Source organism: Limulus polyphemus, unplaced genomic scaffold (genome assembly GCF_000517525.1).
Source record: "Limulus polyphemus unplaced genomic scaffold, Limulus_polyphemus-2.1.2 Scaffold3, whole genome shotgun sequence".
NCBI lineage: Eukaryota > Metazoa > Arthropoda > Merostomata > Xiphosura > Limulidae > Limulus > Limulus polyphemus.
Genome location: NW_013665613.1, coordinates 370,370 through 393,497, shown reverse-complemented (window position 1 = coordinate 393,497; position 23,128 = coordinate 370,370). Strand labels below are relative to the sequence as shown.

The window sequence follows — 23,128 nt, the reverse complement described above, 5'->3', positions numbered from 1 at the left end:
CAATGGCTTCTGAATGTTGAATAATAATGTTTTATATGAGCGTCACGTCCAGAAGTGTCTATATACAAGCCCTTTCTCGATGACTCAGTGGTAAGCTTGAGGGTTTATAACGTTAATAATCAGAGTTTGATCCGTATAGTTGGCACAGCGCTGGTAGCTCATTGTGCAAACAAACACATCATTCCGTACTCGTTTTGCAATGCGTTTAATTTCGTTCTGTATACCCACAATGGCATGTCTGCGGACTTACAAAGCTAGAAATCGGGTTTCGATACTCGTGGTGGGTAGAGCACAGATAGCCAATTGTGCAGCTTTGTGCTTAACTTCAAACAAACAAACAAATCGTTCTGTATATTTCCACTTTTATTAATTCATGTTTGAAGTCTGATCCCATATAGTCGGAGCAAAAGATGACAAGTCCATTAAGCATAATAAATGTTGAAGTGTATAAATGTTAAAGTTTAAATTGCACCTTATCTACTTGTAGGTTAAACTATGGAAATAAGTTTACGCAAGACATTACACCTCTTTGCTACAATCAACAGCAGTTTTGAGACAGCCTATTTCAACAGTTTTGAAAGAGTCTGGTTATTAATATTAACTTTAATGGGAAAACAAAATATTTTAATACATGGTGCATTAATATTTACACCAATATTTTTTTTCGAAACGAGTAAAAGTGGAAATGTAGGATAAAAATAACGATGTGAGAATAACTTTTATGGTAAACCACACTTAACAATCTCATTGTTGCTCTGTGCTGGTGTATCAAAAGAGTGAGTTCGTGATATTTTTGTTCAGCAATGAATGTCACCCGACAGTATTTACTGTGCAGACACTGAACTCAAAATCAATATGCATGATTATAGCTATTTTCGTTAATTTTGTAAAAGTGATATTATTAAAAATTTAATTCTTCAGGGTAATTTTGAATTTTTAAAATAAAATTCAAAGTCCGAGATCTGAGGGTTTATTATGACAGTATGACACTGAGTATTTTAAAATAAATGTTCACTTTGCGCTGACATTGTATATTAGAAGATACGTAATAATATGTGCTTTGCTAAGCATGCGCTTCAGAAATTAATACATTTGGCCCCAAGTTTAAGAAATTAAGGGAATTCGCCATAATCGAGGGGGGGAGACACAGCAGACAGCCCAATGTAGCTTAGTTCTAAAAACAAAACAAAAACCTTTTAAATAACACTAGGTATAAGTAGCTAAAAGCTTACGCTAGGGAATCAAAGGTAGCATCTGGTTTAGCCAAACATTCTTTTTAATTCCATGGAAAAATTGTTTAGAGAAATATTCTGATTCATTAGATAACGACGCCCATTCAAAAAACTACTAAAAAATATGTATAAATATATATACATATTTGAAAATGATTTTTTTGAATGAGTGATTATATCATTACGCTTTTACACTAATTTCCTATGTGCGTAATTATTATTTTTCAGTTTCGAGCTACCATCAATTATTTTACGGGTTGACATAGCTAAGTCTGAAGATATTCTCAGTTAAGTAACAGTAGAACCCTTTTCTAACTAGAAATAATTATTAATATAGAGCAAATTTTGCATTGTAACTTCTTCGCAAGTTATTACTTTTTTTTTAAGATTATGAACAACATTTTACCTGAAACAATAAGGCTCATATCTACTCTTTCTTCTCCTTGTGTATTATTCGCCACACAAACATAATTGCCAGAGTCAGACGAACTCACATACTGGAAAATCAATGAATCACCACCATGCCGCACATTTTGCTCTCCATAAAGTAATTTACCATCCTTGTACCACCTAATGAATTAAGAAGTGAAATATTTTTATGATGATTTGTAAACTTAATTGAAAATTAACTAATGTAATAATACCGAAAAAACAGAGCAGGGTAAAATGGAAAAAGTAATATGGAACTTATAAGTAGAAGGTTCCACCAAAGAAGATGAAAAAAGTGTAAAATAATTCTGAATTGTATCTCTGTATGCATTTATGTTCATTAGACTCTTAAAATGATCTACCGACCTTTGATAAAGAGACTTTAAATTTGGCATGCAGGCTCTACAGTCTCATAAAAAGTAGTGAGGAGTCAAGGAACTTAGGGGCAGCTCTGAGGTTTGATTAAACCAATTTTCTTCAAAGCTAATAATTTCTTATTCATTTAGTTTGTAGCTTTGTATGTACATATACCCGGGTAACTCCACCCACAGTTTGGAACTACTAAAAGAAACTTGGCGAGCGGACTCGGGTTGCCCATGGGTTGTCATTTTCTATACGGCGTAGCCTATCTTTCAAAGGGAGCTAAAACCTTCATGGAAGGCAATCCAGATATAAAGCGTGTCTAATAATACGTTTTCAGAGTCAACAAACCCCAATCTGGCATTGGAATTTATGTTCCTTGGCACCCTCTGGGCGCCTTGTTTGAAACTATATTCAAACCCTCAGTCACAAGCTAGTGAGACCAAACTTAACACACGTGCTCAGCTACGAGGTTTTTGTCGGGCACGATTCCCCCCTCCCTTTTTGAAGTAGCTATAGAAATACCTTGATCGATACGTAGAGGCCCATATGAATGATGACGGGACCGTTGAACGCGGGTATTTTATACTAGTAAAATACAAGGAGCCGTTCAATACAATAATATAAATTCAGATTTTGCTAATTTTCAAATTTGAGCTCTCATATGAGTCCAATCTATTGCGAATGTTTTCAAGACCGGAACCAAGAATTTACACAAAAATTGTAAAAAAAATTACCGTGTAAGATAAGCATCTGCGTTTAGATTTACTGCCCGGCATGGCTAGATGGTTACGGCGCTCGAATCGCAATCTGAAGGTCATGGGTTCGAATTCCCGTTCCACCAAACATGCTCACCCTTCCCCTCATTTATGAGATGAAATATGAAAATGTCGAAAATCTATACGTTATGTATGTTATGCAAAGCTACACGTGGACTATCTTCGCTAGCCGTCCCTAATTTAGCAGAGTAAGACTAGATTTAGCAGAGTAAGACTAGAGGGAAGGCAGCTAGTCATCACCGCCCACCGCCAACTCTTGGGCTACTCTTTTACCAATGAATAGTGGGATTGACCGTTACATTATAACGCCCTCACGGCTGAAAGGATTTTCTTTCATTGATTACCGTGGGCGTTTTTTATTTTTATTTTAGAATAGTGTTATTATTTATCAGTTAACATTAAAATTTGCTTTCGTCATAAAATTACTTTTGGTTACTGTTTGTTTGAACTTAAGCACAAAGCTACACAATGAGCTATCTGTGCTCTGCCCACCACGGGTATCGAAACCCAGTTTCTAGCGTTGTAAGTCCGCAGACATACCGCTGTGCCACTGGGGGGCACTTTTGGTTACTTACTATTTAAAAAAAATCAATTTCAAGAACAATATGTATTTGTAAAATACAACAACACATGAAAAATATTCATTCGGCAATATTGGGAACTATCTAATACTTAAATTTCACCATTTTTTCAATTGTATATTTATTACTGATGTTATACATGAAGAGTTTGTCACTATTCTTTATTTTATTTATCCATTTTTGAAAGCATTAAATAAATTTTAATATTTGTTTCGTCTTTTATTTCACTTTTCAGACTATGTTGTTTCGAGTAATTATACGATTGTATACTGTCAGGTTAATCAATACATTAACTTAAACAGTCATATCTAGCACACTTCTTTGTTGTACTCTTTATAATACATCTTCATTTACAAATTATTTGTAAGAATTTACGGGAAAGAATATTTGGTGCAATATGCCTTGAATGGCTAATTTGCAAGTAAATCCGGGCAGCCAAACCTGTAAATATTTATGCATCTTTGATACTCGCTGGGTTAGATCATTTCAAAGTAGGTCACTATAATGTTACTGTTAATAATTATTGTATTTATACGGAATAAAGTATACTACATATTGAATGTTATGAAAAAATAAAATAATGTTTAAGAAACGATCAAATAAGGTACAAATTATGTTATACAGCTTTCATAAATAGAAGCAGGATCAAATAATAATGAGTACATTGTCTAATGTAAAAATATCATATTTTACCTTTTTTATTTCCCAAACTGTTCCGCGAGAAAACATTTTTATAGTTTAGTCGGTTTAAAGAAGCAGACCAGGTATAGGTATGGCTTTAAAGCTCGTCAGCTCATAAGTCGTACTATTCTGTATTCTTTTTCTCATTGGTTATGATATTTATGGGCGGAGCCTAATTGATGACTCGTTGTAAGTTAGTGCTAGTGATAGTCGAGTGCAATGTTTCAAGGAAACAACAAGGTAGTCTTGAGTTTGTGAATATTTCATAACCTTTACAAAATTAGAATGATTTCAAGTATTGATACTATTTATCCATGGATCGGTGGCTAAAAGAAGGAAATTTAAAGCGAAAAACAAGTACTTCTGATAATATTTTTGATTATTTAACTTTTTAAAATGAAAATGTTTGTCATGGATTCCATCAATAGTTTTAAAGCTCAAAAATGTTCAGTGGCCAAAAAAGTTTGAGAAACGCTGATCTAACCTTTTACCATTTATTTGCTATGTTTTCTTACTGTTTCAGATGTCATTCCAAAAACTACGAATTATTAATATGTCAAGTACCTCTTATTTCAATGTGAATTCCTTACTATTTGAAGGAAATTAATACATTTTTCTTTATGCTTGAGTTAATATTACTAAGTTTTTATGAATCATATAATATTATATAATAAACTAGCATTTGTATAATAAATGCAAAATCCATCTTATTTAGAAAGTTAAAAATATAATTTTGTTCTTATAAACAGAAAGGCCTGTATTTTTTACATGTAAGTTGCATGATTCAACCATTTAGCTTTAAAGCTATACCTAAAGGAAACTGATATTACAACAATATTATCATACATCTGAATCTTTGGTAGTGAAATTTAAAGAACAAAGGAAATACAATAAAAACCAAATAACAATTATATTCCGTAGAGCAGGTAATTTAACTACACTTTGAAAATGATAAAAACTAAACATAATGGGATACTGTCATACTCTAAATCCGAAGATAATAATAAACAAAATAAATGTAAAGCATATTCATTATTTTTAATTGTTTACGTTGTTTTTATAAACGTTCTTAAGAAATTCAAATTATACTATTTTGAGGTTTTGGAATAATCAAAACCGAAATAACTTCAAGCTTATTATCTTAGGCTTACACATATAATTATCAGATTTTGTATTTAATTACAGAAATAACATAATCAATTTAAACATAAATTATCCTTTATCATAACATTTAACGATAGTCATGAACTATTTATGGTTTTATTTACTTTTTAAAATGTTATTTCGTTTGATTATCTAAATACAATTATAATGCAGATCAACGCTTCACATCTCGCAATGTTTGAAATAACTAAGAAACTTTATTTAAAAAATGGGGTGCGTAATGATTCCACGAGCTGGGCGTGATGTAGTAATTAGTGTGGTCGGACAAAGACACGCTACGCACTTTGTGGCTGTAAATGCGTTATATCGGTAACTGTTAAACCCCACTATAAGAAAGATAAGACTTGTCCAGAAATTATCGGTGGTGCTGTTGACTAAGTTCCTCTTAGCTATAAGTTCAAAGTTAGTGTCAGCTAGGCGCAAGTAATCATTGTTTAGCTTTTCGTGAAAGTATAAAAACAAACAACTATTTCATTTCATTTTATTATCACCCCCTGAACAAATACGTTTTGGTAACAGCAATAACAGTAAAAATTAACTTAAATGTTCTTTGAGAGTTCTTTAAAGATAATTTGAAGATGTTATATTTCTAAAACGTCTTTTACAACATACGTTATAATGATTTCGCGAAATTAATAATGGGAGTTTAATTATTCACAGAACTACAATACTAGAAGCACAGTGGCACATTAGCTAGTGCTTTGAACCTCCTAGTCAGAATGTTGCGAGTTTGAAGTTTGTTTGCGAAAAGTTGTTACGTCTTTGAACAAGAAACTTTAACCTCATTTGTTTCAGTCTTCTCGTCTCTATAATGGGAACCAATGGGTAAATGGGGTTAATCTGTGATAAATTGGTATCCCTCCAAGAGCAATGTGTTACCATCCTCACCCAAACTTGAAACTGAAATTCAGTATGTGCCTTCACAGCATGGGATGGATTTAGAACAATAACTGTCTCAAAAACACTTAGAATAAAATGAACCAAGTATAGTTAGTCGTTTAATTTAATAAATATTAGTATAACTACAACTAAAACCACTTCAGTTTCACACTGTGTAGGTTTTCCTTAAATTAACATCACAGTTTCACTGATAATGTATAGCTTTTACCTGACGTATCACCAATATTTTATGAGTAGAAATGGTTTAAAAGTTCAATTGTTTGAAGAAAGCCTTTAAACATATCTCATAAATATGTTTTATAGTTCTGATTATATGTTTGTTGTTAAATAATGTTAAATTATTTTTGTTTCTAATCATTAACTAGGTAGCTAATCAACTGAATGTCTCAAACTGAGAATAGCCTATTGAGGACATATTAATTTATCTACAGAATATATAACGGCAGTTGAACTTAAGATTGACCTCACATTTTAAATCGTTTCTATCATATATAAGTTTATCAAAACAATATTTGTATTTGTCGCAGAACTATTAAGGCTATCTGCCGCTGTCTTTAACTTTGAGCTACTGACCAGAAAACGAGACACCACCCGTCATCTATCTAAGAGATGGACTTTCACTCTTATACCGCACCCAAGAATCATTTGGTGATATCGCACGGATTCGAATTCGGGTCACTACCACAGGAAAAACTGGAGCCGAAAAGTACAATATTGCATATTTTACTAAACCAATTACAAGTTACATGAAACAGTCAATTTACAATCTTTCTTTTGCTGACACTGGTTATGGGGCTAAAGAGAAGTATAAATGTATTTTCGTCTCAGAATAATATGCTGGCGAAACACAGGCAACCTGAAAAATAAACTATTATTAATAGTGTTGAATTGAAAAAAAATTACTACGGACATGACTTGCACAATTTTCATCGACACTAAAACCTGAATCTTACCAGCTATTTTTGTCGAACGTTGTGATTACTAATTATAAATAAATTTAAGGTTTGTGGTAATAGCTAAACTTAAATTATCAAAAGTATGGAAAAATTACATTCAGTTTTTGACTTAAATTATTATTCATTCATTCGAACAAAGTAACATTAGAATGCGCTTTACAGAGTTAATTATCATTAGTTCGGTATGATCAAAATGGTTTTCTTAACATCTATTTCTAGTGATCTATCAGTCTAATGTTAAACTAAAATACTATGTTTTGATTGACGTGAGTACCTGTATGCTGGGACAGGAAAGCCTTGAGCAGCACATCCTAGTTCAACTGTTTCTCCCTCTCTAGCTCTCACTTGAATTTGTCTATCTACGATGTTTGGTATTGACTTACTCTGAGGTTCTGTTGAATAAGAGCAAAAAATATTGTTGAATAAACTTACGGTCTTCTCTTATATAAACTTCAGTAAACATTAATAACAAATGCAATGACAATAAGATTATTTATTAGTATGCATCATTGGGTTGACTACGTTATAGTAAACAAGATTTTGAATATGTAAATCAGTAGATCACGTAACAACACCAGCTGTTATAAAAGTGCAGTGGAACGGCATTTTGACATTGTTTGGAATTTTATAGACAGTGTAATACTACCGAATAGTGATTGCTTTTCGGAAGGGTATAACAATCCTTTCCAACGCAAAATATTCATACACTGAGATCATGAAGATGTGGTTATATAGGGAATTTAGAAGTTTCAAGACGGGGATATATTTTATATTTAATGACATTAGAAAAAATTAATATAGATCAACTTGGGGAACAAGGACCATCCAGAAAGAGACCTACAAGAAGTCGTAGCCCAGCTGTAATAAGTAACGGTATAAAATACATGAACTCGAAGGTCAGAGGCAAAAGCCGTTCACGTATATCAATATGTCTGGAAAAGAGAAACAAGTCACATGTACACAATTTACTTCCATGACATATTGCTCACGTCACCAGATGCAGCGTCTACGGATTTCTGTGTGTTTGAACTGTTGAAACGGGCAGTGAGAAACTATCGTCCTCATACACTAGACGGATTATAGAAAGAAAGCAGGGAACATTGTGCACTTTTGATATGATAATTTTTCAGCGGAATCATTTGCAATGAAAAATAAACTGCGGGATTATTATCAAGATGCTCGGCCTTCAGATAACGCATGACTGGACATTGCGACATGGACGGTAACAAAGTAGTGAAGCTCCAAAATCGTTTTCATATAACGTATTCAACAAATAAAAAGACGATAATTTCTAATTAATTTTTACTTGGAATGTTAAACAAATAAATAAATAAAGGGGTAGAAATAGTTAAATCCATGATCAAATTGAGATTGAGATTTAACTCGTAGCAGTATTTTTCGCCTTGTTTGGTGAAAGAAACTCTATAACAGTCATATATCAACTCCAGGTTGGTGAAATAATAAAGGTGTTAATAGCGTGAAGAGTAAATTCTAAACTTGATTTGAGTATGGTAAAGACATTTTTAAGCTGAACTGAATAAACATTAGAAAATAGGAAATTAGAAGCCATATTTATGTTGAGTTATAAACAAGAATTAAAAAGGAGCGTTTTCTTCTTCCTCCAAATCTAATGATAAACTTATACCTTTATTTCCTTATTCTTCCTAGCCACTACCCCGCACTTAAAAAAACACGACATTGGAAAACTGTAGACCTGACGATTAACCAGGGTACAAAGTTATGTAACACAGTGATATTGATTCAAGGTATTTAGGACAAAAGGATAAGGGTTAACGACTGTTAAGTTTTTCTAATTCATAAAGATCAAAAACGGAAAGCTTGTTTGGAAAATATCTGTTAATAAATTCATAAGACACGTTCAAAATCTGATGTGTCACATTACTTACTGAATGACAAATCACAGTTTAATAAAAAAAATTGCCTTTAACTACATAGTAGAGAACAACTGATGCATAATAATTCCGTGGAATTATTAGTAACTAGTTCACTAGTATTTTTTCCTGAGATTGAATTATGAAAAAAGTCATTTCCCAAATTTATGTTAACTTTCTTAACTGCTTTTCATTATTAATTGTAAACATTTAATCGCATGTTATTTTATATTAGTTAGTTATTAATACATGACTAAGCTTATTTTGTATTATTTCTAATTAGTAAGTTGCCTATTCTTATTTTAAGATAGTTCTGGAGCCTTTAAGCATGTCTCTTGATAAATGTATACTAAAAGAGGCGATTCATAGTCGTTATTGGCGTTTGTTTCTTTTTAGGATTTTTGCATAAAGCGACACAAGAGTAATCAACGCCTTAGTTTAGAGCTGATAAAATAGACAGAAGGCATCTATTTAACAGCTCGTACCGAGAATTCCTGGACTACTCTTATCTGACCGAATAGTGGGATTTGACCGTGATTCTTATAGCATACTCATGGCCCTAAAGTGCGAAGCGCATTTGTGTGATAACGGGTTCAAACTTTGAATCCTTCGATTCACAGTCCAAAATCTCTAGCCACTAGACCACGCTTAGCTCATTAGTTAGTTATCTTTGAGACTGATTATATCTGGGTGAGCTTAGAACTACAAGAAAAGTAAATTGTTATGTTATTATTTTGACTTAAAACAAATGTTCTTTTCTTGTGAAAACACGGTAAAATGTATATACATGAGATTTTCAGGATGGTACATAAATTAATAAATTAAAATATTACAGGTATTGTACTCAGTTCAATGAAACACGTATACATATATTTATAAAGACGTGTTTCAAACTTGGCCTTAGATGAAGTAATAAAATTCGAGAATAGAGAAAAAGATTTAAAAAAGAACCATGCAAAATACATTTGTTATATCTTACATTTAGAAATATAAAATAAATTAGCTGTAGTAAAATTTCATGTTTTGATTTATTAAACATATATGCATGAGCTTATTTTAGAAGAAAAGTTATGAAGTGTATTGATATTCGTGTATATGTACCTTAAATATATTTTTATCTTGGAAGAGCAAGATAATGTAAAAACGTTAATATTAATCTTAGTAATATATGTTTTTCTTTATTTGTTGTTAAGCACAAAGCTGCTGAATGGAGTATTTGTATTATGTCCATCACGGATATCGAAACCCAGTTTTTAACGTTATACGTCTTAAGACTTATCACTGTGCCTTTGGGGGAAATAATACACGATTTTTAGAACAGAAAACCTTTATGAAGTTCAACTCATAAAATATTGAGTTGGGTGACTTTTGGCCTCTGTCGTATGGGTTTTATCAGGTGTAATGATGCATATAAGATGCTCTTTATGACTGGGAACATTTACGAGTTTTAACTAATGAAACCTTGAGTTGAACAACGTGTCGTTCTCTATATTATGGTAGTGGCTTGTATCAGGCGTAATGATGTATATAAGATTTTTTAAAGTTCAGTTAGTTTTAATGAAATACATAAGTCAACGCAGCGAGCAAATATACAACATTTATTTTTACTCTAAGAGCTAGTATTTTTAATAAATTAACATTGTTGTCTTTAAGTAATTTTCATGTAATTTAGTAAATACCCTTAAAAGCTCTTCCATGTTAACAGTTCATAACAATTATACAGAAACACTGATAAAAAACGTTTTGGGGGATATTCTTTTTCTTATTAAATGAATATAAGTGTTCACTGAATGATAAACTGAGTACGGTTTATACGGTTATATAAAGTTTAGCTACCATTTCTTTTAGAATAATAATAAATATTTATACTATTATGTTTTTGTTTTTCTGTCCAACAATGTTTCAAGTTGGAAGTTTGGAAATAATGCCACCGATAATTCTAAGTTCCAAGTTATGTGTTATTTTATTAATACCGCAGAAGCAAAATATCAGCGATATGCTTATAAGTACTCATCATTTATCAAATCTATATTATTTTGTGGTTAATCTTTTTATGAAAATATCATAAATCCATGGTATATGTTATTTTCTTTGTACAAAAACGGTTCCATTGTCAATAACGAGAAAGAAACTAAAAACTTATATTTATTTAACCTTTGAGTAAAATTAGGTCATCTGTTCAAATTCGAAGTCAACTAATTAGTTGGTATGATCTCTTCACAGCAGCTTTGTGCTTTGATTTATATACCATAATATAAAGTTACCATTAAGTTTTTATAGAAATTTACAATGGAGTTGTGAAGAGTGCATCGTAAACTTTTGGATAACAGGTTTATTTCTATCTCACCTCTAACAATTAGTCGTCCACTAGAGGAGCTGCTTACAACTTTTGAGGTCAAGCGATGGTGAGTATGACAACGATATATGGCTCTTTCGTCTTCTGGTGTCACATTTCTGATATATAATTTGCCCGAGGAGAGAATACTGTACTTTCCACCTACTTAGATGAAAAATAATGTCATTATTTTAATGACTTTGAATGGTCATATAAAATTAGTTTTGTTTGTATCTTCTATGAAAAATGTCATTATAAAAGATGTCAATGTTAACATTTTGGGTTTATTTTTTATTCAGTAACTGTTATCAAACGTTATTGCAAGGAATATAAGTTACGGAACTAATTATAAGACTTTTAGAATACAAAATACTGAATTAATGATTCTTAGTTTAGTTGATTTTCACATTAGGAAATACGTTGCGCTCAAATGACGGACAAACTCAGAAATACCAAGTAAAAAGAGCGAAAGAAGGATTTCCCTGAATCTGCAGAACATTAAAAGGTCTTTGTGTTTTACTATCTGAACAAGTAATTATTTTAAGTTTTTTTATGGTTATTTCTATAATCATATTTTTATTTGTAATTATCATTGCAACATTTAATGAACAACTGATGACATGCTAAAACTATATATTTGCATATTCTAATGCCAAGGAGTATTGTTGAAGTTGTGAGCCTTGTAAACGGATATGGCATATATATTTTTGGTCCATAGCAAATACCCAGCCACTTGACAGTTCAAAGCTACTAGAATTGACTTATAGCTAGAAGAATAAGTGATAACTCTTCCTGAAGAGAACTTATTTCCCGATTTGGGTTAAACAAGGTCTAGCCAAAGTACGCAACATACTGAAGAAGGAAACCTTCAGTGTCCCCATAGAAACAGAAAAACTCACACAGAGAATTTTGGACAAAGCTTCGAAACTAAACTCTAAGTCAATCTAGAACAATGCCTTCATCCATTAATTACCAAATATATTTAGACCGTCAGGGCTATGCGTTAAATTCTATTGTAAGTATTTATTCTAGCTAGGGGGGAATATTCTTGTAAAGATAAATGGGTAAAATTTTGGATGAAGATAAATCCAGATGAGCTCGTAAGGGGGGGGGGGCTGGAACTTAAAATTACTTTCGTTTGTTATTTGCTTTAATTGTTTAGTTTGGGATAAAATGTTGATACAGGTAAATCTTCCAGCTTCATTACTCTCTGGTATTTTTTAAGGAAAAGCGATATTTAGTTGATTGAGTAGTTGGTTAATCCACGACAGTGGTATACTTCAGTTATACCTATGTTTAATTAAATAAAATACATTTAAGGATAGATTTCTTTAAATCTACATTAAACAACAGCAAAATACATTAGGTTTAAACGTGGTTATTAAGCTTTCTTTTCATGGTTACCACTGTTATTTAATTATCAACATTAAAATTATTTTTAATTACGAAATATAAAGTTCATATTAAGTGTTTAGTCTAATAAGGGGGAAATTATTCTTGTAAATGTAATTTGCTAGTGTGAATATGCAAATTGTGAGGAGATTTCATAAGAAAGTATCGAAAACGTCGGTGCTTAAAACTTGTATGAGTAAATGGTTGATAATTCTGCATAAAACACACGCAAACACATGGATATAAATATGCCTAGACGAAATTGGAATTTTCAACCTGTGTCTACTTTTGGACTGTTGACCAGAGAGAAGTCAGCCAGTCAACAGTTTCTATTACCAAAAATCCATAGTTCGGGTCACAGGAACAGATTAATGGAAGTGATTTTCATTTTCATAACGCGCCCGGAACATGTTTTGTGACATCACGTCTCGAACCCAAACATTCCGATCCGTAGCGCCCCACATTGGCTCAGCGGTAAGTCTCAGGACTTATAAAGCTAAAAATGTGGTTTAGCTACCCATGGTGGACAAAGCAGAGACAACTCTTTATGTAGCTTTGTGCTTGATAGCAAACAAACAAATAAACAAATCGATCCGTAGCGCGGTACACTAACCACTACGCCACGCCTGATCCCCTATACACTTAAAATATAACTATTAAAAAATCACTTTCATTCGCTAAAGAAATCACTAACAAAGAAAAAGGTTTATGAGCTGATCTTTACGATCTTAACCTACAACAAGAAATTTATGATGGAAATTTGAATAATCGACGATTATTCTCTTTTATATATAATACTTATTGTTAAAGAGTATATAGTCCAACTAATGGGCTGCTCTTACTTGACCGAATAGTGGAATTTGACCGTCATTCTTATAATGCACTAATGGCCCTACGTGAGAATCATAACAATTTTATTTTTTCAGGTATCGGGACTTGAACGTGAGACCCTAAAATCCTCATTCCGGTATACTCACCACTGGGTAAACTTGTCGCGTAAAGAAGTTTTCAGTTTGTTTGGTTTGTTTATTTGTTGTTAAGCGCAAAGCTACACATTGGGCTAACTGTGCTTTGCCTATTATGGGTGTCGAAACCTGGTTTTTAGCATTAATAAATCTCCAGACTTGCCGCTAAGCCAGTGGTGGTGGAGGGCAGAAGTTACTGGAGAGTTATTCTGATTGATTCATTATTTTTGGTGTACTTATAGTAGTAATTTTTCGTTTATTCTTGAACTGAACTGTTTATGGGAAGCTAATTACTTTGAGTTCTTTTGCTTATTCTGTAGTAATATAAATTAAAAATATTGCATATGAGGTGGCCAAGCACTATCCTAACACTTGAACTGAACTGTTTATGGGAAGCTAATTACTTTGAGCTCGTTTGTTTGTTTGTTTGTAGTTAAGCACAAACCTACTCAAAGGGCTATCTGTGCTCTGTCCACCACGGGTATCGAAACCCGGTTTCTAGCGTTGTGAGTTCGCAGATATACCGCTGTGCCACTGGAAGGCTAATTTGAGCTATTTTGCTTATTCTTTGGTGCTATAAATTAAAAATATTTCATATGAAGTGGCCAATCGCTATCCAAACACGTAGAAAGTCACACTGTGTTAGACTAGTTAAGTAATAGGTGATAGTTATCATAAAATATCTTAATAATTCTGCGAGGAAAAAGGTTTACAAAAACTTACTTGGCATGCTCTTGTGGTTAGGGCGCTTGACTCACAATCTGAGAATCGCGAGTTTGAATGTCCGTCGCCGAACACCCGTGTGTAAAAGTTCTTGGCGTACAAAAAAAATACCGGTCAACCCCAAACTAGTTGGGATTAATGTAGTTACTGAGAATTGTATATGTCGAACGATTCTGAAACACACTGCTTACTGTGTTAAATCTAATCAGAAACTAAACTAAATTTTCTTTAAACTTAATGTTTTCATTCATTAAGTTTATGCAGATTTTAGGTTTATATTATAATAATAATATTATAATATTACTTTTTTCTTCAGATGTAAATTTGTGTTGAAACTGCATTATCTATAAATAAAAATATAATCCAAACACATAAAGGCGATGATCTAAATTGTAATTAAAACATCTTTTTAAAGCACAGAATTTCTTGTTGAACTTCTCATCAGTTTGAGCTTTACTTGTTGCTAAACTTATTTACCTTGTAAAGTTGTTGATGTCAATTGTATTCCGTTGTCTCTTTCCCAGGTGAACGTGACGTAATCTCGAACAAATGAGGGCACGTGGCATCTAAGCACTGCTGTATTACCCCTAATAACAAACTCGTCAAATAATTGAACTTTATAATCCTGTTGTATTGCTGTGGAATATACAAAGGTAAATAGAAAGATTTATGTTAATTTTCACTAAACAGTTCACAAAATGTTTATTATGCTAATTTTAAATAATCATTTTAAAATTTGGAAATAATGACAAAATATGAATAAGTATAATAAGGCTATCTTCACAGCTATCCCTAATTTTGATGTGATAGACTAGAGGGAAGACGGCTAGTCAACGTTATCCACCTCTAACCTTAGGCTTCTCTTGTTAGAACAAATAGGGAATTTCCATGTCATACTTATAACGCACTCATGGTCTCAGATTCACAGTCCAACACTCTAAGCACTGGATCGGCTTTTGATGTGAGTTATTCTCATTTTGTATAAGCTGTACAAGTCTAAATCAATGTATTCCAGCATATGATGGTTATTTATTTCTTTATTACTTACAAAAGATGTGGAGCCGAGTAGAGGCCAGTGATTAGCATGCCGGATATGTGGATCCGATGTTCCATGATCTTCGCACCTGTTATCACTTAAAAAAGAAAAAAAGATTGTTGCGCTTTGCACTTTGGGGGCATATATGCGTTAAAGAGTGACGGTCAAATCCATCTAGTCAATTAGAGTAAATTACGAGTTGGCGGTGGGTGGTGCTGACTGGCTGCCTTCCTTATAGTCTAGTACTGAGAGCCCTTGAGTAGTTTTGCGCGAAGTTCAACAAATAAACAATTTAAGGATATTTTAGTTTAAATATACCCTTGATTCAAATTACTCACAAATCTAAAACTAAAAATTTCAGCATGTGATTTTTATTTACTTGCTTGGTGTTTTCTAAAGATGTGCAAGGATATCTTCATCTATAAAAGATTTGACAGAGTGAAATATAATTAATGTCCTTCTGGCGAAAATATTATGTCTAAGTCAGATCTTTATTACCGTCACCAGAATATATCGAAGGTTACATTATATTTTAGCAAAACATAATACCTTTTTTTTCAGATTCACTATCCTATTTTTCTCTCTATAAAGTCGAAAATACACAGAAAACTCATTTTAAATGTATGTAATGTTTTACCTAAACACTCTAGACATTTTTGTTCACGAAAATGTATATTGTTAAGGAATGAGTAACATTAAAAACAGGAAGAAAAAATAATTGCCCCCCAGTAGCACAGCGGCATGTCTGCGGACTTACAACGCTAGAATCCGGGTTTCGATACCCGTGGTGGGCAGAGCACAGATAGCCCATTGTGTAGCTTTGTGCTTAATTACAAAACAAACAAACAAAAAATAATTAACTCTCAAATTATATTTTACAAATGAAGGAAAAGCTGTATTATCAAAATACTGTGCCATTCTTAGGTAAGAAAGAAAGAAGACAAATTATGAAAATTTGTGTTGTGGTCTGAATCATTCAAGCTGTTTAAAAGTAATATAATGTGTTTGCTTGTTTTGTAATTAAGCACAAAGCTACACAATGGGCTATTAGTGCTCTGCCCACCACGGATATCGAAACCCGGATTCTAGCGTTGTAACTCCGCAGACATACCGCTGTGACACTGAGGGGCAATATAATGTGAATTTATCAGCTGATATTGATTTGTTTAAGTTGTACATTTGTGATAAAGACATGCTCATTGTCCTTATGTAAAATGACAAATGTGAATATGTTAAACTTAATGTTAGAAGATACATTTATAGTTAAATAGATTTATAGGCAATCATAATTGAATATATATGTATGAAAGAGAGAGAATGTAAATACAGAGCAGGAAAGTTAATTATTTCTTTATTTTTTTCAATTGAACAATAAAGAGTCAGCATTTTTTGTAGCAATGCTAACTTTTTTAGCTTTAGTATTCTCTATTCTTAATACAAGTATCAAGTATTAATACCGCAAGAGTGTTTCTCGATCTAAAATGTAGTGGTTGAGTTACTTTATTTTTGTTATTTATTTATTTGCATGAAATATTTCATTTAATAAGCATAGAAACGCTGCTATAGCAAATTCCCAATCAATATCAAGAGATACAATTCTATCGTACTTCAAGCGACTTTTAATAAGATTTGTTTTTCGATCACAGGTGCATTGATAACGGTGATGAACGCTTTGAACATTTGAAATGTTAGACTGATTCAGCGGTAAAGCAACTACACCTTAATCATGAAAAAAGGTTTTTAGTGTTACTTTGTAGCGAAACTTTTATGTCTTATTCTGATCTCTTTTATTGGCACGTGCTACGGAAAGTGAAGTAAAGGCTACATTATCAAAACACAGTGCCTTATTTTTCAGGTTTACTGTTCTTTTTCTTCCTCTATAAAGCCGCAAAATACACAGAAGACTTATTTTAAAAGTATGAAGCGTTTTACGTAAAAACTCGAGATATTTATTCATGATAATGTATTATGTTAAACAAAACAGTGGAAATTAAAAAAATTAACTTAAATTATGCTTTGCTAGCATAAATAGAAACTTATGTAACCCTATATACTGTTAGTTGACATATACAACTTTAAACATAACAGAAAATTGAGGCTTTATTGCAATGAATGTAAAAATTCTACTGCATTCATTAAACTAATTTGATCAAAATTTTTAATCGTTGAATTTGAAGTATAGTTTCCTATACTACCATTTATCAGTTTTAGAGAAAGATATTAACTTCTACACTTAGAACTTAATATAGATCTCCAATTTATATAAACATACAAATTATGCTATAAATGAAAAATACTATGCTTGCATAAATTATTCTTTTCGTCAGTCCGTCCAGTCCAGGTGAGTGTCTATACGTACAACTATCTTACAAGTGGTAGAATGATATTTTATTTTCCTTGCAATACGTTTTAGATCATTTCATTTGTGTTTCAAGTTAAAGTGGAAATCTTTTGAATGAAAAAAGACACTCAGTGTTATTAGAAAGCTCCACAGTTTTAGATATAGAAATTGTCAAGTAACTCGATCTTATTATATTGGCATATTTCAAATAATAATAATCCACTATTAAATGCAAAATTGAGAAAGTATTTTTGTGTAATATAGAGCATACTTTATTATTTATCATTATTTATCAAAAAATTAACAGTGTGAAAAATTTTGTTTTGAATCAGAGTTTGAATTCATTATACGGTTGCAAATACTGAACCAAAAAATAAGGAATTTTGTGTACAAAAACATTCAATGCAATTTTATATACGCACCTATTGATAGAAGGCGTCATGATTAGGAAAGGTGTATGTTTTATGAACAGCTCAGAAATTAATTATAAAAGTATGTCATGAAAATTCTTTTTATAATCCAAACATAAATATTATTATATATGCATAGTAGTGTGGAATATTCTTAAATAAGCAGAAATATGATAATCTTATCCCAAATTTTAAAATTATCTTGCATACAAGACTCATCAAATTGAATTCACTTCTAAGGGCAATATATTAGAAAATAGGGGTGTAAAAGTAATGTAGTTTGTGAGAGGTGTGATTATTAGCCTATACTAAATTCAATTTCTATACACTGAATTATAAAATTTATGTTGACATTTGAATTTCTGCAAACTTTGTAATTTTAAGTATATAGCCAAATAAGGTGTCACTGTTAATTGATATATACATTTTAGTTTTTAGACATGCACTTCTGTTCTGTTCATTAATATATTGTTTATCTCTGTAGACAAATATTATAATATGATATTGGGATAGTATCTTTAGAGCCTCAAATAGAATGGTGATCCTAGAAAAAAGTAATATATACTTTGAAACCGATATCAACAATAAAATGTAGCTTGATTACATAGTTTCCATTTTTAGATTGAGGCATTTTTTTATTATTCGGTTTCTAAAAAAAATAAAACTCTAGTCACAAAATACATACAGTATCATAATAAATTAAAATACTATTAGAATTTTAGATATTAAAAATAAATAAAAAGTGTAATATTCGTGAGATAAAACAATAGTATTATAAATACATTTAAATTTAATCACGCAGACATCGAGTTCATGATCTTCCACTAGTTTCACATAATGAACAAATAGGTTTGTTAATCAACAAATAAAACAAACTGTTTTTTTTTAATTTGGAAATTGCTATTTTTAGGATTGGCTATAATTGTTACTAAAATTAATTACAGAGTCGTTGAAAATGTACACACACACACATATATGTATATTATCATTAGAACTAGTATTTTTGGATTACTTTATTACTTTGTGTCGCAAAACTTTCTACGAAATTCTGGAATGAATGGGAAATGAATTTTGTTGTTAGGATATGAAAAATATATTTTGACAAAAGCACTACCTATATATTTTTTTATGAAGAGTTATCGGTTGATTCATTTTATGTTAATTTACGATATGATTACTCATATCTGTGGTTCTATAGAATTTTATTACCCTCGGCGAATATTTTTGCTTATAAATCTTTTTTTTTATCATAGTAGAGAAGTAACGTTATCAGTTGAAAAAACAAACAAAAAAAAACGCCACAGAAAATAAAATGTTCATTATTTGTGATCTGATATTATTTCTATAGTGGCGAAAGACAAGAATCATATTTAAAGTAAAAGAATAGATGTAATAAAGTAATGATATGTCTGACATACCTCTTTAGCATTGTAAGTGTCTTGGATAAAACAGAACCAGTCACTATCTTCAAAACTGATGGAACGTGTTTTAGCTCATCGAACAAATTGTTCATTGAAAAATAATCTATGTGTCTGTCTATTTCTATTGCTTCCCTCTTTGTAAATAAAGAAAAAAATATTTTCTTTGTAACTTTCAACGGTGGAGTTTAAAACAAAGTGTTACTTGAGGGAGAATTATTTTTTTGTTTATCAAAAGCCTATATTACACCCAACGTCGATAGAGAATTTGGTGATTTCTGAAGCAACTTGAAGAACTGGTTTCAAGAAACCCATATACTTTTTTTTTCTCTCTTCCCATAACTTTTATGCATTAGCCTTCATGGTTGTCAATAAAAATGATTGATACGCACCATTAAAGCTTTGCAGACAAATTGTATAGGTATTCCCTAGCATCCGTCTAGAACCACAATCGAATGAGGAAGGGGAGGGCATGTACGTGTATTAGTGAGAGGGACCTTTGCTTTTTTGAATGATTTCTTATAATAGAAAGCCCCCTGAACACTCTATATTTCTAGTTTTTTAAAACTAACACTGTGATTGTGATGTTATACTGAAAGTTAACTGCTCAAATTCAAAAAACGCACGAAACCGAAAAATTGAACAAGTTTTCAAATACCTTCATTTGAACAAGAAATGATACAATTCCAATTCAAGTAAATGATATTTGAAAATCAGCTCTAGCGTGTTATTGATTCTGAGTTTCAACAATTATATTATAGTTATAGTGAAATGTGCTGTGTGTATTAAGAAATATTTCAAATAAACACTTGTATTAAAATGGAACTATGAAAACATTATCTCCCTGAGGCACACAGATAAAACTTAACATGATTAAATTTAATTGTGAAGTTAAGTTATTGGGATTGTCTAATCTTCCTCTTCTCTGATATTGTCTACCTGTTTTGGATAAAGACGCTGATTTTTGCACTGTTCTAATATATGATTTCATTTGGTTTCTTATGCCAAAGATATTGTCTCCCAGAGAGTCAATGGTTAGTTACGGGGATCGACTCCCCACGGTGGACAGAGCGCAGATAGTCCATTGCGTAGCTTTACTAAACATATTTCAGACCTTTACTTTTTTTTTCTATTTCAGAGCAAACAAAGCATCATCTATATAATATTTGAATATGGTTTAAGCTAAAACAAAAGAAGACAATATATCGATCTTCTTTTCATGCAGTTGTTACAATGAAAGACCATCTGAAGAGCTTGCTGTACTAATATTAATGAGGAAATGAAAATGAATGCCGTAATCACGACAATGTAGTAGGTGTAAATGCGTAAAAAAAATGGCTTACAAAGCAAAATAGCACAATGTATTTTCACAAACTTTCCTGTGGCGAGAATAAAAACCATTGCAGAGAAACGAAACTTTCATTAGAACACCTTCGTAGACCAATACATATTAAGTCTATCGAATTATATATATGCCAAGTATAAAAATAAAATTGTTTCTGCGAATTAATGTTTTTTAAGTCACGCGTGCTCACATATATACCGCATAAGGAAAGATTCTATTGTGAGTTCTTATAATATGCGTGACCTCCGGGAATTTAAGTTGTAATATGAAAAGAAACCTCATTTACATGCTGATTGATTTGCCTTTTCTTGTATCTGCAATTCAATTTCAACTATTTGCTGCTGTACGAAACTTTCTGCTGATGAAGGGTGGATTTTTCATACTTTGTTACCAAGATTATTCCGTATTCGGCTCACTTGTTACTGGAAAATTAATGACTAAAGTAAGATTATACGTTGAACTAGAAGTCATGGAGAAGTGTAGCTTGAAATACACGTGAAATAGTTAATATAGTACCTTGTAAAGTACGCAGTTCATGTTCATTAATATTAACTTTGACATGAGGGCACATATTGATGACTTCTCTTCCTAACCTTAACTCATTTGTCTCTTAAGTCACTAAAGTGTTAGGTTAAATGTGGAGTGATTTTAACAGAATAATTAAAATGTATGTCATAAAAACGTTTACCACTATGGAAATACAGCATGCTTAGTAAGCAAGACATATATGATTTATTTGTTTTAATAATCTTAGACGTAATTTTTACTTTTAATAGCAATTTTATTGGTAAAACGTGTTAACTGAGAGAAAACTTGAACAATCAAATTCTCAAATATTAAACAAGTCCCTCATGAGCTAGTGGAAGACATTTTGGTTGAAAAAAACCCTACCCAATACGGTTTTTCTTAATTTGAGCTGAAAGTTTTTGGACATCTTTATTGGCTGAAAAGAAGGCATTTCCCGAACTCTTTCAGCTTTGAGGCTAAGAAAAGTGATTTGAAGTGCTAATGTGACTGAAATCCGTCAGAGCATTACCAGTTTAATGGTCAAGCACAAGAAGTATGGAAGTCTCCCAATGACACGCAGGGGTATTCAGGAACCGTTAAAAACCGCCTTGGTAGGTATTGTACAGCAAGCCGAGTACAATATTATGCATGTAGCTGCTTTCAAAATGTTCCTGTATGCTCATCCTACTGCTGACTATCTTGATACTTCGACCTTCCCTACCGAATCGCAGGTGAAATCGTTCGTTTCTCAAATGAAAGCTAAACATAAAATGGTGATAGCAGAAGCATACAAGGTTGGTAATTGCGTAACTAATGATGCTGAGAAGATGGCTTTATTGATACATATTGAATTTCTTCCCAGTGGGTAGACCTTAGTATTAACTAGTATGAAGACTTGAAGATGCTGTATTTTTACTTTAAAATTTATCAATTAACAAATGAAAACTTGTCTCGAAGTTGTTTCAAAATATACGTCCAAAACCACCCTCTTTGGGAGTTTTCGATTTGAACTTACTTTTAATATTCAACAAATTGTAGTGAAAGTCACCCCTTGGCTCCTCTTGGACGTGTTAAATTATGTGAAATAATCCAAAACTATATTTGAAAACACTTTATAACTACTCCCAATTCTAGTTTATAAGTATGATAGCTCTTTTTGCTGAACTTGGTAGTTTCTACATAAAAAGTGCAGATATATTTTAACATTATTTTACAGAATTTTAAGATATAATACTTAGTAGTAGTGAATAATATTTAAGAACGAAGTGTACAAGTGTACAGTAGTGGTTAAAAGAATATATTCTAGGATATCACATTACTTGCAAGGCATTTATAACAATTTTTTATAAATATCTGTTATTATTCACAGGCCCCCAGTGGCACAGCGATATGTCTGCGGAGTTAGAACGCTAGAAACCGGGTTTCGATACCCGTGGGGGCAAGGGCACAGATAGCCTATTGTGTAGCTTTGTACTTAACTTCAAACAAACAAATACTATTCACAGATAGACATATGCATACGTACATGCATTTGTGAATAAAATTAACAAATATATCTTAAGTATATTTAAAACCTATATGAAAGTAATGGATTAATATTTATACATCAAATGTGGGTGCACAATATTTGCAAAATATAATAGTTGCAACAGTTGATATCTTCATACGTTATTTCAGACCGA

General features: G+C 31.8%; 1 protein-coding gene across 8 annotated transcripts in view; it reads right to left on the bottom strand.

Moving 5' to 3' along the window:
- LOC106468416 (Down syndrome cell adhesion molecule-like protein Dscam2) overlaps positions 1-23,128 on the bottom strand; it is a 247,618-nt gene that overhangs the window by 90,287 nt on the left and 134,203 nt on the right. For 7 of the 8 annotated variants that reach the window (XM_022397136.1, XM_022397176.1, XM_022397090.1 and 4 more), the window contains 4 exons: positions 14,867-15,025; positions 11,322-11,474; positions 7,357-7,474; positions 1,639-1,802 (listed from right to left, as the gene is read on the bottom strand). In XM_022397136.1, coding sequence (XP_022252844.1) covers positions 1,639-1,802; positions 7,357-7,474; positions 11,322-11,474; positions 14,867-15,025 — 594 coding nt within the window. The remainder of the gene's footprint in view (positions 1-1,638; positions 1,803-7,356; positions 7,475-11,321; positions 11,475-14,866; positions 15,026-23,128) is intronic. The other variant, XM_022397225.1, reaches the window with a different exon arrangement.